Raw genomic sequence first — 22735 nt, forward strand, 5'->3', positions numbered from 1 at the left:
TGGCAACTGTTAAGCTTTACATGTGCTCCCTCCAGGAAACCTGGTTCCCAGCAATGTGGACCCGTGCTCCCTCCAGGAAACCTGGTTCCCAGCAATGCGGACCCCTGCTCTCCGCGCCTATAAGGGATATTACAGGAACTGTAGCGACTATAATCTAGTTTCAGGTGGAGTTTGCGTTTATGTTGTAAACTCAGTCTGTAATTAACATGTGCCCCTTCAAACCCCTCTTGAAGCTGTGGCTGTCAGAGTAAGGAAGACATAGGAAATAACTGTCTGCAATGTATATCTTCCTCCAGATGGTGCAGTACCCCTGAATGTATTAGCTGCACTGATTGATCAACTCCCTATACCTACCCTACTTCTGGGAGATTCTAATGTCCATAACCCCTTGTGGGGTGGCACCGTGGTTACTGGTCCATGCAGAGATGTCGAAACTTTACTGTCTCAGTTCGACCTCTGCCTCTTAAATACTGGGGCCGCCACACATTTCAGTGTGGCTCATGGTAGTTACTTGGCCATTGATTTATCAATTTGCAGCCCTGGACTTCTCCCAACTATCTGAACAGCTTTTTCCAGATGGCAACACCTGATTGCCACTTTTTTTGACCTACGTAAACCATACGACACGACTTGACAACATCATATCCTTGCCACATTGTTTGAATTGGGTCTTTGAGGACCACTCCCGATTTTTATTCAAAACTTCCTGTTGCTCTGTACTTATACGTGTCCAAGTTGGTGACTCCCGTAGTTTCATCCATATCCAGGAGAATGGAGTCTCGCAGGGCTGTGTATCGAGTGTCTCTCTATTTTTAGTGGCCATTAACAGCCTAGCAGCAGCTGTTGGGCCCTCAGTCTGTATGCAGACGACTTCTGCATTTGTTACTGCTGCTCCAGTACTGTTGTTGCTGAGTGGTGCCTCCAGGGAGCCATCAACAAGGCGCAGTCATGGGCTCTAGCCCACCGCTTCCAGTTTACAGTCAGAAAGTCGTGTGTCATGCACTTCTGTTGACGGTGTACCGTTCATCCAGAACCTGCACTTTACGTTAATGACGATTCACTCACTGTAGTGGAGACATATCAATTCCTAGGACTGGTTTTTGACACTCGATTGATGTGGGTCCCTCATCTTCGTCAGCTTAAGCAGAAGTGCTGGCAGCACCTCAATGCCCTCCGTTGCCTGAGCAACACCAATTGGGGTGCAGATCGCTGTACGCTGCTGCAGCTCTACAGGGCCCTTGTCCAATCCCGAATTGACTATAGGAGTTTGGTTTATGATTCGGCAGCACCTTCAGCATTGCATTTACTCAACCCTGTGCACCACTGTGAGGTTTGATTAGTGACAGGGGATTTTAGGACGAGTCCAGTGACCAGCGTACTGGTGGAGGCTGGTGTCACTCCACTGCAGATCAGACATTCGCAACTGCTCACCAGTTATGCAACACACATTTATAGTTCCCCTGAGTATCCCAATTACTATCTCCTTTTCATGCCCGCAGCAGTCCACCTCCCGCATCAGCAGCCCAGATCGGGGCTAACGATTGTGGTTTGCGGTCCCCTCTCTCCGAACTGGATTCCTTCCCTTTACCATCTCTATTTGCAGTCCGTTCATGTACGCTTCCATGGTGTATGCCTCGGCCGCAGCTTCATTTGGACCTATTGCATTGCCTTAAGAACTCTGTTAACCCCGTCGCTCTCCGCTGTCACTTCCTCTCTATTCTTGACGTGTTCTGGGGCTCTGAAGTGGTTTACACTCACGGCTCAATGGCTGATGGTCACGTAGGCTTCACATATGTTCATGGAGGACATATTGAGCAGCACTCGTTGCCAGTTGGCTGCAGTGTTTTCACTGCAGAGCTGGCGTCCATATCTTGTGCTCCTCACCACCCTCTGGTAGCGTCCATTCAGGAGTCCACCTATGCCGTGGATCCTAGGACACGTTGGAATCTTCGGCAACGAACTTGCCGACAGGCTGGCCAAACAGGCGAGCGAAAACCGCTTCTGGAGATAGGCATCTCCTAAGCTGACCTGCGTTTTGTCTTACACCACAGGGTTTTCCAGCTTTGGGAGACGGAATGGCACATAATAGCATGCACAACAAACTGCGTGTCATTAATGAGACTATGAATGTGTGGAAGTCTTCCATGTCGGCCTCTCGCAGGGAATCAGTTGTTCTCTGCCGGCTCCGCATTGGCCATACATGGCTAACACATGATTACCTACTCCGTTGCGAGGACCCACCTCAGTGTCGCTGTGGCTCCCAAATGACAGTTGTCCACCTCTTGCTGGACTGCCCACTTTTAGCCGCTCTGCGGCAGACTTTTAACTTTCCCAGCACCCTGCCTTCGGTGTTGGACAACAATGCCTCCACAGCAGCTTTAGTTTTACGTTTTATCTGTGAGAGTGGGTTTTATACTTCTATGTAGTTTTTAGCGCATGTCCTTTGTCCCTGTGTGTCCTCCACACTAGTGCTTTTAGGGTGGATGTTTTAATATGTTGCAGAGTGGCTGGCTTTCCCTTTTTATTCTCGTGGTTGGTCAGCTACTGTAATCTGCTTGCATGTTTTACTCTCTTCTGTTTCTAGTATCTCTCTGTTGTTTCCTTGCCCGGTTTTGTTCCGTTTAGTGTTCATTGCCTTCCCTTCATTCTTGTGGCTTTTCCTTTCTTTCTAGTTTGTGTTATATGTTTTGTCTCTTTTATCTCACACTTGTGGCATTGTTTTATTAGGAACAAGGGACCGATGACCTCGTAGTTTGGTCCCTTCTCCCGCCTTTAAACCAACTAACCAACCAACCAGATTGACACAATAATGATAATATAATAATAATAATAATAATAATAATAATAATAATAATAATAACCCACTATCCAACATGCTAAATAATACAAATTATGGATACAATATTACTGGAACATACCCACACAAAATCACACATTTGCTATACATGGATGATCTAAAACTACTGGCAGCAACAAATCAGCAACCCAACCAATTACTAAAGATAACAGAAGTATTCAGCAATGATATAAATATGGCTTTTGGAACAGACAAATGTAAGAAAAATAGCATACTCAAGGGAAAACACACTAAACAAGAAGATTACATATTGGATAACCACAGCGACTGCATAGAAGCGATGGAAAAAACAGATGCCTATAAATATCTAGGATACATACAAAAAATAGGAATAGATAATACAAATATTAAAGAAGAACTAAAAGAAAAATATAGACAAAGACTAACAAAAATACTGAAAACAGAATTGACAGCAAGAAACAAGACAAAAGCTATAAATACTTAGGCTATACCAATATTGACCTACTCATTTGGGGTAGTGAAATGGAGTAACACAGACCTAGAAGCACTCAATACACTTACACGATCACAATGCCACAAATATAGAATAAATCACATACATTCAGCAACAGAAAGATTCACATTAAGCAGAAAGGAAGGAGGAAGGGGATTTATCGACATAAAAAAACCTACATTATGGACAGGTAGACAATTTAAGAAAATTCTTTCTAGAACGAGCAACAATCACGCATTTAAATACATCGGCTACACCACTGCAATTTCATAACTAATTCTACAACCCTTTAGATCACATAACATCAACAGATACGAAGAAAGTAAATTGGAAAAAGAAAACACTACATGGCAAGCACCCGTATCATCTAACACAGCCACACATCGATCAAGACGCATCCAACACATGGCTAAGAAAAGGCCGTATATACAGTGAGACGGAAGGATTCATGATTGCAATACAGGATCAAACAATAAACACCAGATATTACAGCAAGCATATTATTAAAGATCCCAATACCGCAACAGATAAATGCAGACTTTGCAAACAACAAATAGAAACAGTAGATCACATCACAAGCGGATGTACAATACTAACAAATATAGAATGCCCCGGAAGACATGACAGTGCAGCAAAAATAATACATCAACACCTTGCCTTACAGCATAAACTTATAAAACAACACGTTCCCACATACAAGTATGGACCACAAAATGTACTGGAGAATGATGAATACAAATTATACTGGAACAGAACCATTATAACAAATAAAACAACACCACATAACAAACCTGACATCATACTCACCAATAAAAAGAAGAAATTAACACAACTAATCGAAATATCCATACCCAATACAACAAATATACAAAAGAAAACAGGAGAAAAAATTGAAAAATACATCCAACTGGCTGAGGAAGTCGAGGACATGTGGCATCGGGATAAAGTTGACATTATACCAATTATACTATCAACTACAGGAGTCATACCACACAATATCTGCCAGTACATCAATGCAATACAGCTACATCCAAACTTATACGTACAACTACAGAAATCCGTAATTATTGATACATGTTCAATTACCCGAAAGTTCCTAAATGCAATATAACATATACCGTACAGTTAAAAGGAAGCCACGCTTCATCAAGGTCTGCGTCACTTTCCACTTTTGACCAGACATAATGTCTGAGAAAAGAAAGAATAATAATAATAATAATAATAATAATAATAATAATAATAATAATAACTACTCTTTGAAAGTCTCAAAACCAAGCAGTTCATAGGACAGATACAAAGTAATAGTTTTAATTAAAGAAAACGATCCCAAGTGAGATCACAACATTACAATAAAATAAAAGCTATAATTGGAAGGACAAACAGCATTGGTCGTATTTTTTTGTTGTTTTATTATCCGCAAAATCGATTTTCGGTCACTTAGTGACCATCCTCAGTGCTGTAATATACAATTAAAATTTGTAGGCACATGTGATTGTTCTAAGCTTGTTGTTACCAGTGCCCAAAAATTTTAATTGTATATTACAGCACTGAGGATGGTCACTAAGCAACCGAAAATCGATTTTGCGGATAATAAAACAACAAAAAATACGACCAATGCCGTTTGTCCTTCCAATTATATCCATTATCTGGTTGTGGTGCACAGAACACTCCATGGAGTCGCCAATCAATAAAATAAAAGCTGTCATAACTTTTACAGTGGAACTTGGCCACGGCACGTGATCAGCTGGAGTGGCTATGTCTGTCCTACTACATAAAATTGCACTTGAAACACCAGTATCTAGTCATTCTCGGCATTAAAGTAGCAAGTAGCATGAGCACGGGAACCACTGCGTGAACAGTTCAGTTATGTAAAATATTGTAGAATGTCTTAATATGGGCAGTAGCTCAAGCTAGTGAGATTTGGTGGTGCTCGTGTCACATCAACTAATTCAAGGACTTCATCAATTCAGTATTGTTAGTATCCAGAAGAACTGATTAGGTAGGGAGTGCATGGAGAGAGAAGTTAAATTTCAGGATAAATAACAGAAATGTTTAGATAATGGCATTACAAGTTCCTTTCAGCTGTGGGGGGAACTGAGATTTAGGTTCGTTATGTACTAACAGAAAGCTCTGAATAGATGTTTGCTATTTTGTAGCATTATTCGGTATACGTAGGGAGTGAAATTCCAATTTCAACAAACAGTTGAAACCTGAAGAGTGTACGGGACGGTGTACAAGTAGCTGATTCTTATACAGTGGAATAAAGGTTGCATTAATTCTACCAGTGGAACAGTTGAATTTGAGAAATGAGAAACTGTTTTCAATACCTTCCTAGAAAAAATGGGGTCCACGAAAGACACTGAATAGCACTGCCAGTGCCTATTTGGTGAGCAATATCATGGAGCGGTGCTGTGTTGCTCTTATTCAGCAGCAGTCAAACAATAGGTGGTTTGGTTTGGCGAAGAATGGGATCTCATAGCTGCAGATTTCTTCAAAACAATACGGCAGTCTCCTACACAATGAAGGCTCGTAGTCTTCACTTTTGTAATACAAGCTTTCAAATTCCATGAACTTTGAACATAACTTCACTCTATCACACAGTGGTGAGAACTATACAGGGTGAAGCGAAATTCACACACTCGGGCTTTGCAGCGCGACTCCTTACATGTCAGCGATAGAAAAAAAAAGTCCCTCACAAAATTTCATCCAGCGAGTACATCCAGCAGAAAAAGGATGTTAAAGGGTGGCAATCTGGCAACACTGTAACCACATGTATGGTAAATACCTCTGTCAGCACATGTTACTTGTCCTGTGTAGTTGGTGCAGTGGATAGAGTTTTGGGTTAGCATGCAGGAGATCAGTGGTTTGATTCTGGTTTGAGGCATATGTTTTTAATTTAGTAAATGTAGTCCAGTTGGTATGGTAACTGGCATCTTAATCGTCAACCACAACTGGAGCGCGTCCTCTAGAAAACATTTGCATTTACATACTACAGTCGCAGAAATAGAAGATTGGTGAGCTTTTAAAGCAGCACTTTCCAGGTCGTGGGCGTGAATTAATTCGCACCACTTCATTTACTAGATGCGAAACCTGTTTTTCTTATATCCTTCTCCAATGGTACCATAAATTAGTACCAAGTATTATTCTCGCCTCATTCAGGTCCATTACATTTTGTTAGGGCCTTACGTTACCAGTAGGACTAGCAACGTGCTTTGTGAATACTTTTAATGGTTCCAAAAAGAACAGGAAGCTGCCGCTGACTTTGTGAACACCATAATATGGCCATAAGAAGCAGCATTCACTCTTGAGTGTGTCTTCAATACGCACAATGCCTACCATTGGTGTGAGGTTAACCTGTGTGTCACCTGCAACCGTGGATACCAAGTGTATCAGCAAATTGAGCACTGATGTGAAACTTCCTGGCAGATTAAAGCTGTGTGCTGTACCGAGAATCAAACTCAGGACCTTCGCCTTTTTCGGGCACGTGCTCTACTAGCTGAGCTACCCAAGTACGACTCACGACCTGTTCTCATAGCTTTACTTTTCTGTTAGCATTTAGAATAGATTCATCATAGTTCAATTTTACACCGAGTACAAAAGTCAATCCCTGCACAGTAAACAACCAACACCGAACACAAACTGCTATTTGTGGAAATGCTTCAATTAGTAGTAATGTCTACCAGCAGGGTCACTTGACTAGAATACAAATGAGGTGCTGAGAGCCACAAAGGTCAAAAGCACACCGCTGTTGCTCCCACATTTAAGAAACCAGTGAGACAGCTTTCTGTGACAGTTTATACCCACACTGTGGGTCTACAGCACAGATGAAAGTGACTCACCACAAGATGAACAGGTGTCAGAAGCATGAATAAATGCTACAGCCTCACAATCAACGCTGATGTGCTTTAGGCCCTTATGATTCTCACCGCCTCAAATGGATTAGTTTGATACAATTTGTAACTTAATATTCTATAACTCATTCAGAAACATACAAAATATGTTTACTGTTAGTACAACTTTGACATATACTGACATCCAATCTAATTTTACTATATAGTGAGTGAATTAGCATATCTGAGGCATGTGCTATCATCTATGCCGCTGTGTGCCACTACCTGGTGGCACTGATGTAAACTTATAGTTGAGTGGCAGGGGCTAGCTGCGCACATCGTGTACCGTCCACTTTGTTTATCAAATCGGTACATATTTGGCCTGTAAGGCAATTACATCACACGAGTTGCGCATACACAAAAGCTCCTTAAGATGTGCACAACTGAATGTATGCTCGCAACCCAGATGCCAAGTTTCATGGAATCTAGTAGAGCAGTAGCGTGGTAGATGTAAGTGATTTATCTTTCAGATTACAGCATCTATGTCACATTTAACAGCATTCAAAGAAAACTAACCAATAAATCTGCAAGGTGTTGAAAGTTTGGGTGTCCACATGCTCTTGTGCTTCTACACAGTAGCCGCCACTGCTTGTATGTCAGGATCCAACTCCAGATGTCACTGTGGACTGTTGGTGGGCATCACATTGAACTACACACATTGCAACAAACAAAAAGTCTTAGGCGGCATCTCTTGGGCAGAGTCGGACCCTGGCGGTGCAAAGCTCACGAATTGCATTTGTTGATCAGTAAAAGGCACGGCAGCGTTGGTCAGTGAGACAGTGGCAACGCCTATTGTTAGGGTGGTGCTGTGTCATTATACCTGTGACGTGGCCTTGTGCAAAGGTGGCAGAGGAGACAGGCGAGGTTGGTTGGCCTCGTGCAGCTGCAGTGGGAGCAGTGGTGGCTCTGTGAGTGTACTGTTGCAGGCAGCCTGCTTGAATGAACTCATCTGTTGCGTTGTGGCTCACAGCCGTACGGCCCTGCAGAATGGTTTCATGCATCTGCTTATGGCTTAGTAAGATGTATGCAGCACGTCAAAGCTGAAAACAGGGTGAATTCGCCATCCCAATTCTGGAGCCACTTTGTACATAACAACTGTTATTCCCACAGCGTGGTTAGTTCTGAATACAACATCTTCATTGGAAATACATCAGTAATTGAATTTGTTACAATCCCATGTAGCCAGAAGAAAGTCACGAACTAATCAGTAAAGCAGAGGAAACTGACATAGTTGTTGAATTGTCAAAATTTCATGTTTCAGCAACCACTTTAACTTTTCCAAAAACTTACTAATTAAGAAAATATCCACAATAAGTTTTACCACATCTTTAAATACTTTCATCATTCAAACCTTGTTTGTTTCCCATATTTGATGTTATACTTTTATTGCCCTATTTTTTCTGATTTTAATAGTTGTTTGGTTATCTGATTAAGCCACTAATTAAGAAATTCCTAAGCAGCAAAATTATGAACACAGAAATTTTACATGAAACTATTGAATTCACCACATGAGTACACAGTGTATCATTCAAAAAGTACCATTAAACCAAATTATTGTTAGAACCAGTGGACAGACATCACATCTTTATAGGACCTTTACATTTTTATGTATGTCAGTCTTTAAATACCTCTTCCACACAATGAATCCTCACTCTGTGAGCTGCAGTAATTTGGTTAGTATGTGTGTAGGTGTGTAAGAATTATATTATCTATGAAGAAACATTCATCCAAAACTAGCAACATCAATTTTTGTCACGTTTCATGTTCCTATTGATGACTCTTAAGTACCTCGGCTATATCATGAGTTGTTACCTGTACTACTATTATTTATTTTCGTCCATTTTCGTAAAACCAGTCAGGCAGCAGCCACTGGCCTGGACAGAGCAGCAACAAGGATTTTTTTACATTTTATGAGTTCATAACCAGGAGCGAATTTTTTGATTTTCTGTGTGCAAATTTAATATTGAATAAACACAGTTCTCGTGTGTTCTCGTGTCTTCGCTTGTGTCAGAAAGTAAATAGATTTTGTGGTTTATTACAAGTTCCTAATCTGGAGTGAATTATTTAGACTCACCTGTGTGCTTTGGTAGGTAGTTTAGTTTTTGAATCTCAGTGTGTTAACCTGATTTATTAGACACACTTCTTGCACTTCCTACAGCACCCACAGTAGAGTTCCATAGCAGGTGTTGTCGATAGTCCTTCGTTTGTCAGTGAGATGTAGTTTTTCATGTTCGTCAGTATGGATAGGGATTATGATTGCTGTGTGCAGATGAGAGCCGACTTGGTGACACTTTGCTCTCAGCTCTAGGCTGTGATGGCTGCGGTTACACAGCTTGAGGCTGCATTGGATGAGCATCACTGTTATGGGTGGGCCAGGGGGATCCAACGGATGTCCAGCACAAGCCTTGAGTCGGCCAAGTGGTCTGCACCTGTGGCCAGCCCAGTTACTGCTCGCACTGAGGTGGACGCCTGACCCTTGGTAAAGTGGGAGGTTGTCTTGGGGATGGCAGGCTGTGAATGACTTCCCGGGGAGGGCCAAACACGATGCCTCCCCTATTAGTCTGACAAACAGATTCCAGGTGCTGTCTGTGGCTGACACTGTCTGTCAGCCAGATGCAGTCTCTTGTCCTGTTTCGGAGGAAACCTCTCAGCCTGCAAGGTCCATGCAGTCCCAGAGTTTGGGATTATTGGCAGTTGGGAGCTCTAATGTTAGGTGCGTTATGGGTCCCCTCGAGGACACGGCTGTCGTGGAGGGAAAGAAAGCCAATGTGCACTCCGTGTGCATACCAGGTGGAGTCATTCCAGATGTGGAACGGGTCCTTCCAGATGCCATGAAGAGCACAGAATGCAGCCATCTGCAGGTGGTGGCTCACATCGGTACCAATCATGTGTATCACTTTGGATTGGAAGAGATACTCTCTGGTTTTGAGCAGCTATCAAAAGTGGTGAAGGCTGCCAGTCATGTTCCTGAGATGAAAGCAGACAGGGCCGATTGCAGACTTCTCGTACAGAGCCGAGTGGAGGGTCTGAATCAGAGTCTCAGACTGTTCTGTGACCATGTAGGCTGCAAGATTCCTCAACTTGTGCAATAGGGTGGTGGGGTTTTGGGTTCTGCTAAATAGGTCACAAGTGGTTCTGCTAAATAGGTCACAAGTCCATTACATGTGGGAGCAGCTACATGGGTAGCGGCGGCTAGGTCACACATCCATTACATGTGGGAGGCAGCTATATGGGTATCAGGGGCTGTGTGGCATGGACTGGGTGGTTTTGTAGGGTAGAGGGTTTCAGGGAAACACAAAAAGGGCTTCTTCAGTCTCAAAGGAAGCAGGTCAAACACAGGAAGAATGTAGATCTAGGAACCAATGGTATAACAGTTGCAAATTGTCGTTGCTGTGTTGGGAAAGAACAAGAGCTCTAAGCGAAGCACTGATGCTCAAATTGTTATGTGCACTGAAAGCTGGCTAAAGCTGAAGATAAGTCCAGCTGAAATTTTTGCAAAGACCCTAACTGTTGTCAGAAAGAATAGGCTAAACACAGTTGGTGGTGGCGTGTTTGTTGCTGTTAGAAGCAGTTTATCTTGTATCGAAATTGAAGTAGGTAGTTAGTTCTGTGAGTTAATGTGGGCAGAGGTTATTCTTAGCAACATTCTTAGCAATCTGAATAAATTAATAATTGGATGCTTTTGCCGAGCTCCCAACTCTGACGTACAATTACTGAAACATTCAAAGGAAACTTGAGTCTAACTTCGAACATGTAGGCTACCTAACTCATACAATTATAGTTAGTGGTGACTTTAATTTACCCTCGATATGTCGGTGAAAATACATTTTTAAATTCTGGAGGCAAGCATAAAACGTGATCCAAAAACATGCTAAATGCTTTCCCTGAAAATTATTTTGAGCAATTAGTTCATGAGCCCACTTCATTAATAAATGGTTGTGAAAACACATTTGGCCTTTTGGCAACAAATAATAGTGAGCTATTAGTGAGCATCAAAATGGATACAGGGATTAGTGAACACAGGGTTGCCGTAGTGAGACTGAATACTGCAACTGCTGTGCAGGGTAGCCGTGCAGTCTGAGGCACCATGCCATGGTTCACACAGCTCCTCCCTTCGGAGGTCAAAGTCATCCCTTGGGCATGGGTGTGTGAGTTGTCCTTAGCATAAGTTAGTTTAAGTTAGATTAAATTGTGTGTAAGCCTAGGGGCCAATGACCTCAACAGTTTGGTCCCATAGGACCTTACCGCCACCACCACCACCACCACCACCACCACCATAGCATTTGAAATACTATTGGTGACAGTGCTGTCCAAGCAGAGTTAATGAACACAGCCTTCCAAAATTCCTCCAGCAGACAAGAATTCAAATCAAATACAGCTGCCAATGTGAGTAACTCAGAAATGGATATCCTCGGAGTAGTGAAGCAACTTAAATCACTTCATAAAAGCAAATGTTCTAGTCCAGACTGTATAATAATTACATTCCTCTCAGAGTATGCTGATGCGATAGCTCCATACTAAAAAATAATATACAACTGCTTACTTGATGAAAGATGGTACCAAAGACTGGAAAGTTGGACACCAATATTTAAGAAAGACAATAGGACTAATACACTAAATTACAGACCCATATCTTTAATGTTGATATGCTGCAGGATTATCGAACGTATGTTGTATTTGAATGTTATGAATTACCTTGAGAAAACAGTCTATTGACACACAGATTTAGAAATCCTTGTGAAACCCAACTAGCTCTTTCCCCACATGAAGTGTTGAGAGTGCTATTGACGAAGGGTATAACTTTGTTCCATATGTCTAGATTTCCAGAAGGCTTTTGACACTGTACCTCACAAGCGGCATGTAATCAAATCACATGATTATGGAATATTGTCTCAATTATGAAACTGAATTCGTGATTTCCTCAGAGAGGTCACAGTTCGTAGTAACTGATGGAAAGTCATCGAGTAAAACAGAAGCAATTTCTGGCGATCCCCAAGGTAGTGTTATGAAACCTCTGGTGTTCCTTCTGTACATAAACAACTTAGGAGACAATCTGAGCAGCTGTCTTAGGTTGTTTGCAGATGATGCTGTCATTTATTGTCTGTTAAAATCATCAGAAGGTGAAAACCCATTGCCAAACCATTTAGATATGATATCTTACGGTGCAAAAATTGGCACTTGATCCTAAATAATGAAAAGTGTGTGGTCATCTACATAAGTGCTAAAAGGAATCTATTAAACTTTCGTTGCACGAAAAATCAATCAAATTTAAAGGCTGTAAATTCAACTATCATCAAATGATGATGGCGTCCTCTTGGGTAAAATATTCCGGAGGTAAAATAGTCCCCTATTCGGATCTCCGGGCGGGGACTACTCAAGACGATGTCATTATCAGGAGAAAGAAAACTGGCGTTCTACGGATCGGAGCGTGGAATGTCAGATCCCTTAATCGGGCAGGTAGGTTAGAAAATTTAAAAATGGAAATGGATAGGTTAAAGTTAGATATTGTGGGAATTAGTGAAGTTCGGTGGCAGGAGGAACAAGACTTTTGGTCAGGCGAATACAGGGTTATAAATACAAAATCAGATAGGGGTAATGCAGGAGTCGGTTTAATAATGAATAAAAAAATAGGAGTACGGATAAGCTACTACAAACAGCATAGTGAACGCATTATTGTGGCCAAGATAGACACAAAGCCCACGCCTACCACAGTAGTACAAGTTTATATGCCAACTCGCTCTGCAGATGACGAAATAATTGAAGAAATGTATGATGAAATAAAAGAAATTATTCAGATAGTGAAAGGAGACGAAAATTAAATAGTCATGGGTGACTGGAATTCGGTTGTAGGAAAAGGGAGAGAAGGAAACGTAGTAGGTGAATATGGATTGGGGCTAAGAAATGAAAGAGGAAGCCACCTGATAGAATTTTGCACAACTTAATCATAACTAACACTTGGTTCAAGAATCGTAAAATTTTGCACAGAGCACAACTTAATCATAGCTAGCACTTGGTTCAAGAATCATAATAGAAGGTTGTATACATGGAAGAAGCCTGGAGATACTGACAAGTTTCAGATAGATTACTTAATGGTAAGACAGAGATTTAGGAACCAGGTTTTAAATTGTAAGCCATTTCCAGGGGCTGATGTGGACTCTGATCACAATGTATTGGTTATGAACTGTAGATTAAAACTGAAGAAACTGCAAAAAGGTGGGAATTTAAGGAGATGGAACCTGGATAAACTGAAAGAACCAGAGGTTGTACAGAGTTTCAGGGAGAGCATAAGGGAACAATTGACAGGAATGGGGGAAAGAAATACAGTAGAAGAAGAATGGGTAGCTTTAAGAGATGAAGTAGTGAAGGCAGCAGAGGACATAGTAGGTATAAAGACGAGTGCTAGTAGAAGTCCTTGGGTAACAGTGAATTTAATTGATGAAAGGAGAAAATATAAAAATGCAGTAAATGAAGCAGGCAAAAAGGAATACAAACGTCTCAAAAACGAGATCGACAGTAAGTGCAAAATGGCTAAGCAGGGATGACTAGAGGACAAATGTAAGGATGTAGAGGGTTATCTCGCTAGAGGTAAGATAGATACTGCCTACAGGAAAATTAAAGAGACCTTAGGAGAACAGAGAACCACTTGTATGAATATCAAGAGGAAACCCATTTCTAAGCAAAGAAGGGGAAGCAGAAAGGTGGAAGGAGTATATAGAGGGTCTATATAGGGGCGATGTACTTGAGGACAATATTATGGAAATGGAACAGGAGGTAGATGAAGATGAAATGGGAGATATGATACTGTGTGAAGAGTTTGACAGAGCACTGAAAGACCCGAGTCGAAGCAAGGCCCCGGGAGTAGACAACATTCCATTAGAACTACTGACGGCCTTGGGAGAGCCAGTCCTGACAAAACTCTACCATCTGGTGATCAACAAGATGTATGAGACAGTCGAAATACCCTCAGACTTCAAGAAGAATATATTAATTCCAATCCCAAAGAAAGCAGGTGTCGACAGATGTGAAAATTACCGACCTATCAGTTTAATAAGTAACGGATGCAAAATACTAACCCGTGTTCTCTACAGACGAATGGAAAAACTGGTAGAAGCCGACCTCGGGGAAGATCAGTTTGGATTCCGTAGAAATGTTGGAACACGTGAGGCAATACTGACCTTATGAGTTATCTTAGAAGAAAGATTAAGGAAAGACAAACCTACGTTTATAGCATTTGTAGACTTAGAGAAAGCTTTTGACAATATTGACTGGAATACTCTCTTTCAAATTCTGAAGGTGGCAGGGGTAAAATACAGGGAGCGAAAGGCTATTTACAATTTGTACAGAAACCGGATGGCAGTTATAAGAGTCGAGAGGTACGAAAGGGAAGCAGTGGTTGGGAAGGGAGTGAGAAAGGGTTGTAGCCTATCCCCGATGTTATTCAAACTGTATATTGAACAAGCAGTGAAGGAAACAAAAGAAAAATTCGGAGTAGGTATTAAAATCCATGGAGAAGATATAAAAACTTTGAGGTTCACCGATGACATTGTAAATCTGTCAGAGACAGCAAAGGACTTCGAAGAGCAGTTGAACGGAATGGACAGTGTCATGAAAGGAGGGTATAAGATGAACATCAACAAAAGCAAAACGAGGCTAATGGAATGTAGTCGAATTAAGTCGGGTGATGCTGAGGGAATTAGATTAGGAAATTAGGCACTTAAAGTAGTAAAGGAGTTTTGCTATTTGGGGAACAAAATAACTGATGATGGTTGAAGTAGAGAGGATATCAAATGTAGACTGGCAATGGCAAGGAAAGCGTTTCTGAAGAAGAGAGATTTGTTAATATCGAGTATTGATTTAGCTGTCAGGAAGTCGTTCTGAAAGTATTTGTATGGAGCGTAGCCATGTATGGAAGTGAAACATGGACGATAACTAGTTTGGACAAGAAGAGAATAGAAGGTTTCGAAATGTGGTGCTACGGAAGAATGCTGAAGATTAGATGAGTAGATCATATAACTAATGAGGAGGTATTGAATAGGATTGGGGAGAAGAGAAGATGGGGGCACAACTTAACTAGAAGAAGGGATCGGTTGGTAGGACATGTTCTGAGGCATCAAAAGATCACCAATTTAGTATTGGAGGGCAGCGTGGAGGGTAAAAATCGTAGAGGGAGACCAAGAGATGAATACACTAAACAGATTCAGAAGGATGGAGGTTGCAGTAGGTACTGGGAGATGAAGCAGCTTGCACAGGATAGAGTAGCATCGAGAGCTGCATCAAACCAGTCTCAGGAATGAAGACCACAACAACAACAACAACAACAACAAACTGAACTAAATGCCTAGGAATTACAATTACAGACAACTTGAATTTGAAAGAACACACAGAAAACGTTGTGGGCAAGGCGATCGAAAGACTGGAATTTATCCTCAGAACACTTCAAAGATGCAACCCATGTTGTGAAGAGACTGCCTGCACTATGCTTGTCTGTCCACTTTTTTTTAGAAACAGGGGAGAGAGTGTCATGGTGGGCATCATTAAATCAAAGGCATTTCTCATTGTGGCAGGATCTTCTCATGAAATTTAAGTCACCAACTTTCTCCTGTGGATGTGAAAATATTTTGTTGAAGCTGACATACATAGGGAGAAATTGTCATCATATAATCGGGAAACCAGAGCACGCATGGAAAGATATAGCTGTTCATTTTTTCCGCTTGTTGTTCGAGAGTGGAGTAGTAGAGAATTATTGTGAAGGTCATTTGATGAACCCTCTGCCAGGCACTTACATGTGATTTTCAGAATATCCGTGTAAATACAGATGAATAATGAAGTGTGATAACTTTGGAAGTATTCTTTTTTCAGAGATTTGGCGGTTAAGGGATTTAATGATAAATTTTATTTCAAGCTGGGTTTGATACCACTGCCTGTGAAGTCACATTCTTCTAGTAAGAGGACACAAACACACAAAACAGTAAAACAAATTTTTAGATTATTTCAACATTCTTGGTGTATTCCTCTGATTTTATTCTGTTCAGTTATTGAAATAATCACACCATCTCTGAAACTACCAATGATTAGATATTAAAGTCAAGTGCTCTTGTGATAAACATTAAAAATTAGTTGGGGAGAACTGGGAAATAATTCACGAAGGCTGACAGATGATGGCTACTAATTGCCATGAAAGTGAATAACAGTTTTGTGTTTTATTAAATTAGAATTTAGTATAGGGTAAGTCAGTAATGAAACAGTGTCTTTTACTCCAAACAGATTTAATGATTTATCTAAACTTTTAAGATTCGCAGTCAGAGCTACAACAGTTTAATGTGGGTAAGAAGTTCTGAAAGGAGACAACAGATCTGGCCCACCATAGATACAATTTTTTCCTTGGATTACTGGAAAATTTACTCATCAACCTTACTGAAATAAGATGGCACACACAAAGTAAAACAACAATCTGTGGAGGAATATTGCTCCGGTTTGTCCTTTGTTTCACAAACAGCATATCTCCCATTAAAACATGAAGACAGTCAAAAGTACATATAACTTAGCACACTGTGTGTGTAATAATGGTGATATAAATTATGAAGAATTTGATAGAAATGAAATTTATGCTAGTCATGTGAAACTGAATGAAGTATGAGAGAGTCAGTTCAAATTCATGAAATCCTCCTGCCCCCCCCCCCCCCCCCCCCTGCTTACACACACACACACACACACACACACACACACACACACACACACACACGTACGTTAACTTGGTATAGTATATTGTGCAGAAATCACCAGAACTGAGGTAGGAGTTCATAAATCTAGGGGTACTGGATCAATGTAGTGCATGGTGAGGAAATAATAAGTAGGATAGAAATTTCAAAATTTATAGGTGTTGATACCAACAAGAATTTACACAGGAAAAGCACATTTTGCAACTCCTAAAACATGCAGTCTTCGCGTCTTTTTGTTAGCTGTTCTCAAGTTTTCTGCCTGGGTGAAAGATTATGCACTCAAAGATTGCTGTTGTTTCGTCTGTGTATTGAAATATTGCCAACAGTGTAATATTAGCAAAACCTGACTATTACAGATTTCCATTCTTGACCTCCATTTTTCTTTATTTGCCTTAAGCAACTCAACCTTCATTTTAAGTGAAATAGTGGTATGTTTTGTATTGATTTCTTCATCACTCAATTCATAGTTTTACACACAGAAGTTTTCAAGTTCAAAAACTGATTGAGTGTTTTCACAGTGGCAGTACCCAAAGACCAAATAGCAGCAGTAGCAACCGATGTTCGCTTTGTTTGGCCTAACTAAATAAATAATCTACAAATGTCTGCTTGTGTCTGTGTATATGCGGATGGATGTGTGTGTGTGTGTGTGTGTGTGTGTGTGTGTGTGTGTGTGTGTGTGCGCGCGCGCGGGTGTATACCTGTCCTTTTTTCCCCCTAAGGTAAGTCTTTCTGCTCCCGGGATTGGAATGACTCCTTACCCTCTCCCTTAAAACCCACTTCCTTTCGTCTTTCCCTCTCCTTCCCTCTTTCCTGATGAGGCAACCGTTGGTTGCGAAAGCTTGAATTTTGTGTGTATGTTTGTGTTTGTTTGTTTGTGTTTCTATCAACCTGCCAGCGCTTTTGTTTGGTAAGTCTCATCATCTTTCTTTTTAGATATAAATAAATAATCTAATATACCTGGATGAATTTGTGACAGCTGAAAGCAGGTATACAAGTGTATGAAGAGTTGATTGGTTTTTGTTTCATGTTGAAAGAAAGTAAATATATGAAATTGTGTAGTATTTTGCTGGGACTGAACTGGTATTTATTTTGTTTTTATTTATTTTTTCACATTATCCAATTTTTCATTTTATAAATTGTGACATCCAATTTTTCATTTTATAAATTGTGACAATATATTACACTATACAAGACATATCGTGCAACTGGAATGTCCAGTTGGAGAGAAAACAGCAGTGAATAACATTCTGGGTAATCTGTGAGCAGTATTGTGGACTGGTGTGATCTTGCACCACTGTAAACTGTTTCTGGATGTTTGAATATGCATCTTCCCATCGACAGTTCATTCACTCACTGTTTTCAGGTAACAAATGTTAAATTGTGCATCGAAATGGTTCTACAGTAGCTTGGTATCCCATATGGTTTCCTTACTGCTGTGAAGTTAATACTGGCAGATGACATCCTTATGGATGTGGAAATATTGTGTTCAGCTGACAGTTCATGGCATAGTAGTAGTATTGTAAAAAAAGTAACAAGAAGTAGTGAAAATATGTGGACAGACTACAGCTGAGTAGGAATAATGTTATAATTTGCAAATTGCAGGGAAATCGCTCATGTTTTTTTATGTAGATTTTTTTCCATAGCAGCAAGAAAAGAGGATGTTTATTAGTTTCGGAAGTGTCTTGAATAATAGAATACAAGGAGACTGGTTGTCTTTGTAAAATGACCCAGAGGCACAAGTGGGGAAAACTCTGCCTCTCATATAAGACTGCTCTTTCTCTTAACATGTCACTGGTGTGTTTCGTAAGAAAATTTCTTATCACTCTAGGAAAAAATTTAAAAAAATTACTGTGGCAGTATTTGGCTTACAAACCATCTTAAGTTCCTAAAGTCACTACAGTTGTTCTTATCTTAAAGGGTTTCCTATACATTTACTGGGACATCATTGGAAGTCAAATTCTTTTTTCCATTTTGCAATTGGTGTTAATTGTTTTTACTACAAGAACAGTGACTCACAGTATGTAAAAATGCAGATGAACGTTTCTATACTATTTTGTCAATTTCTTTCCCTTTAGAAGCTGAAGTCAACTTCACTGATAAAAGAAGTAAGAATTGTATGTGTGGACAATTTCAAAGGTGAAGAAAATGACATCATCTTATTGTCACTAGTGCGAAGCAATAAGGATGGTAATATTGATTTTTGGAAGGTAGAAAACCGAATTTCTGGCGTCCTTTCCAGAGCAAGGAAAGGATTTTACATCATTGGTAAGTCAGAATTCACTCTTCACCATCCCTCTTAAGTAGCACTCTACGCATTTGTATTTCAGGCTTATAAATAATACACCAAAAAAGTATTTTTTATTTAAAGAATTGTCAAAGACTAAGAATACTGCCTTAGGGAAACACAGCGACCATCTTGTAAACAAAATTATTTTATCATATTTTTCAGCCTTTAGTCACACAAATGGTGTTGTAATCAGTTGTGACTTCTTAACAAGGTATCATTAGATGGTCTGAATGTATCACGTAGTAGCTGCTCCATGGCTGGGATGAGGGGGAAATTTTGTCCAAAAGACCTGGACTGTTACAAAAGCAGTTGCTGCATATTAGCATCAGTTTTTTTTAACTGGCTGTTGCATTTTATTCCAAAGTTTTCTGTTACATTTTTCAAGGGACTTCAAATAATGGTGTAAAATACGGGAAAACTTAAAATGTGGGAAATAATGTTTTAAGCTGTAAAAGTTACGTGTAGGATCCTCCCATTTTTGCACTTTACATGTGATATATGTACATAATAGGCATCCAAATACTAGTCAGGGACTTGTTTATTATCTAATATAAAACTGCTGATGTAACTGGAATTGTGAATCATAATTTATGCTTTTGAAAATACTACACCTGTCATTCATTATTTAAATAATGAAACACTGCACCAGTTACGAATTTTTTCATGCTTAGTGATGTGTTTCAAAAATGTTTCTCATTGTGAAGTGCAAATATTTATGTAAGTATTTTGCTTGGTGATTGTATGTGTGTTGTTTACCATCTCTTACACCATAGTTGTCCTTTTGAGGTTATCAGGTACTGTGTATCCTCAATTAATTGAGAAAACCACACACACACAAACTATCACTCTCATTGTTTGTTTGTGAAACATCACAAAAAATACTTGTAAATACTGCATTTGATTATGAGAATAAATTCTTGAAACTTGTCTGCTAAGCATGAAAAAAATACATAATTGGTACTGTGTTGAAACCAAAAACATTGAGCAATGCAAAATGAGCAAAGATGTGGATTATCACTACAAGTGATCAAATGACAAAACGTGCTAAATGCGGTTTGACAAAGGTGTCATGACGAGAATAAAAATCACAAGGCTCTGTATGTGCAGTGAAGACAGCATGGAAATTGTTGTGATTCGTCATGATCTTTTTATTCAAATTAACCTAGTTACTTCCAAGTAGAGCTTGGCAGTGGCATGAGATACAGCATGAATTGTTCTGACTTTTAGCCATTTACCGGTTCAGACCCACTGACAATGGGCAGAGTGCCTTGATGTCAAGAAACTGTAAACTCGTAATGTTTGTAAACACTACTTGACAACCAACTCCATAACAGCTTCATTTCATGTCAATTTCTCCACAAACATTAATTCATAAAGTGTAAATAATGGCAAAATTACAAATATGTTAACACGAAATGGGGTGCAAATTAACGTAGTGGACATGGGAAATTTGATGGGAGTGATAAAAGAAGTCATGATTGGTGGGAAAACATTAATTCTGGGAATGTAACAGTTGGGTTATAGTGTATTTCTATTTATAAGCCTGAAATAATTGAATAGTGTTTCATTATTAAACTGATACAACATTTCTTTTATGTGTTGTTAACCACGTTACATTGCAGTCTATAAACTTTTAAAGAAGTTTGATGTCACGAACTTGGTAAATGAAACTGGTTCATTGACCTTTGATTCTCTTAGGGGAATTCTTGTGGACGTATTTCAGAAAGGTTACTTGTGTTGCTTTGCTGTAGCATTATGTAGTTCAGGGACATAACAAATGGGATAAAATGATGACCTGTTTGGTATGTTATTAACTACTTTGCTCTCTCCTTTTTGGGCACCTGGTATTTGCAAATTCCTGCAGAACCCATTCTAACGAGTGTATATCATTATCAAGCATCAAAAGTTAACAAGGATTTTAGTGCATGAAAAATAAATAAATGTTGTATGTGTATTGCATATCTTGTGCAGCATATACAGTCTTAGTAGCCCTATATGTAAATATCAAGCACTTGTTCAAACGCATAATGCTCAGTCAGCTCTAGAAGGTCCTTCTGATGATTAATGTGGACCTCACTTCTGACAGTGCTTCGTGTATATGAAAAAAGGCCAAGTGACACTGTGGTTTAGAGTCCACCCTAAATAGTTAATCTTAAAGACATTTTCAACTTTTGTGTTCCTGTCCTCCTCAGTTGCGTGTATTACTACGGTATATTGATAATTTTCACTTATGGACCGTCTGACAGCAACTGAATAAAACACAATTTTAGTGCCATACGCGTTTCGCCTTTATTTTCTGCAAGGCATCATCAGTGGCCTGGAATGTGTACATATGTTAGCTATTTTATTTACATTTTTGTCACTGTGCCTATGGGTTATAAACAGTTCTGGTGGTTGGTATTTCCTATTAAGTAGTAATGTTTTGAACTGTACTTACAGGTTCAAAACATTACTACTTAATAGGAAATACCAACCACCAGAACTGTTTATAACCTATAGGCACAGTGACAAAAATGTAAATAAAATAGCTAACATATGTACATATTCCAGGCCACTGATGATGCCTTGCAGAAAATAAAGGCGAAACGCGTATGGCACTAAAATTGTGTTTTATTCAGTTGCTGTCAGACGGTCCATAAGTGAAAATTATCAATATACCGTAGTATTAATCTTAAAGCTTTGTAGATACATCTGTAAGGAAATGGGGCTTTTCCACTCTCACAGAACTAAACATAGATACAGTGATCTTAACTAACAATTATCATGTAATATGATTCTACTGTAGTATAGCAACAAACCTCAAAAATATAGAGACCTCGGTAGGATTTGATTTAAGAAGGCTTCCTATAATACACATAAGTTAATGTTAATGGCAGCTAACAATAGCAAGCAATATTGATTTTTGTTTACAGGCAACATGGACTGTTTTACTTCAGTTAGTGATACATGGAAAAAAATAAACAATGCATTCAAGAGTATGGCAGCTATTGGACCCAGCCTTGCACTACACTGCAAGTTTCATAGTGAACAGCTGAGTTATGTATCTTCGGCAAGTGATTTTGTGAGCTTGCTGGAGGAAGGATGTCAGCTTCCGTGTAATGACAGATTGCCATGTGGCCATACTTGTCCCCTTTCTTGCCATTTAGAGGACCGCGATCATTCAAAGGTCAGGTGCACAAAATTGTGTGAAAGGTATGTATGACAACAATGTATTAAAAAAGTCAATTTATCCATTACAATATTATCTCAATCAAACCATCCATTTGAAATTCAGTGCTGAGTGAAAGCCTCTTCCACACTATCCTGTGCATTTCAGCCTTCCACTACACTACGTGCTTGCATCCACGTTGTTCTAACAGTTCTTTTTTAATGCCATCTATTAAATTACTATTTGGCTATAGGCGTGGTTATTTTCTTACTTCTTGGAATCCAGCAAAGTATTTCTTTGGTCAAACTACAATCAGTTTTCGTGGCTACAAGTCTAGCCCACCTCCATTTCATCTTCATTGTATATGCGAGTGCAGGCTT

The 22735-nt window shown here is 39.7% G+C and overlaps 1 protein-coding gene across 1 annotated transcript in view; it reads left to right on the forward strand.

The window, feature by feature from the left end:
• Positions 1 to 22735, forward strand: part of LOC126484625 (NFX1-type zinc finger-containing protein 1-like) — a 269764-nt gene that overhangs the window by 93073 nt on the left and 153956 nt on the right. Inside the window, exons 6-7 of the mRNA XM_050108209.1 lie at positions 18996 to 19185; positions 22120 to 22399. Coding sequence (XP_049964166.1) covers positions 18996 to 19185; positions 22120 to 22399 — 470 coding nt within the window. The remainder of the gene's footprint in view (positions 1 to 18995; positions 19186 to 22119; positions 22400 to 22735) is intronic.

Source organism: Schistocerca serialis, chromosome 6 (assembly GCF_023864345.2).
Source record: "Schistocerca serialis cubense isolate TAMUIC-IGC-003099 chromosome 6, iqSchSeri2.2, whole genome shotgun sequence".
Lineage (NCBI taxonomy): Eukaryota > Metazoa > Arthropoda > Insecta > Orthoptera > Acrididae > Schistocerca > Schistocerca serialis.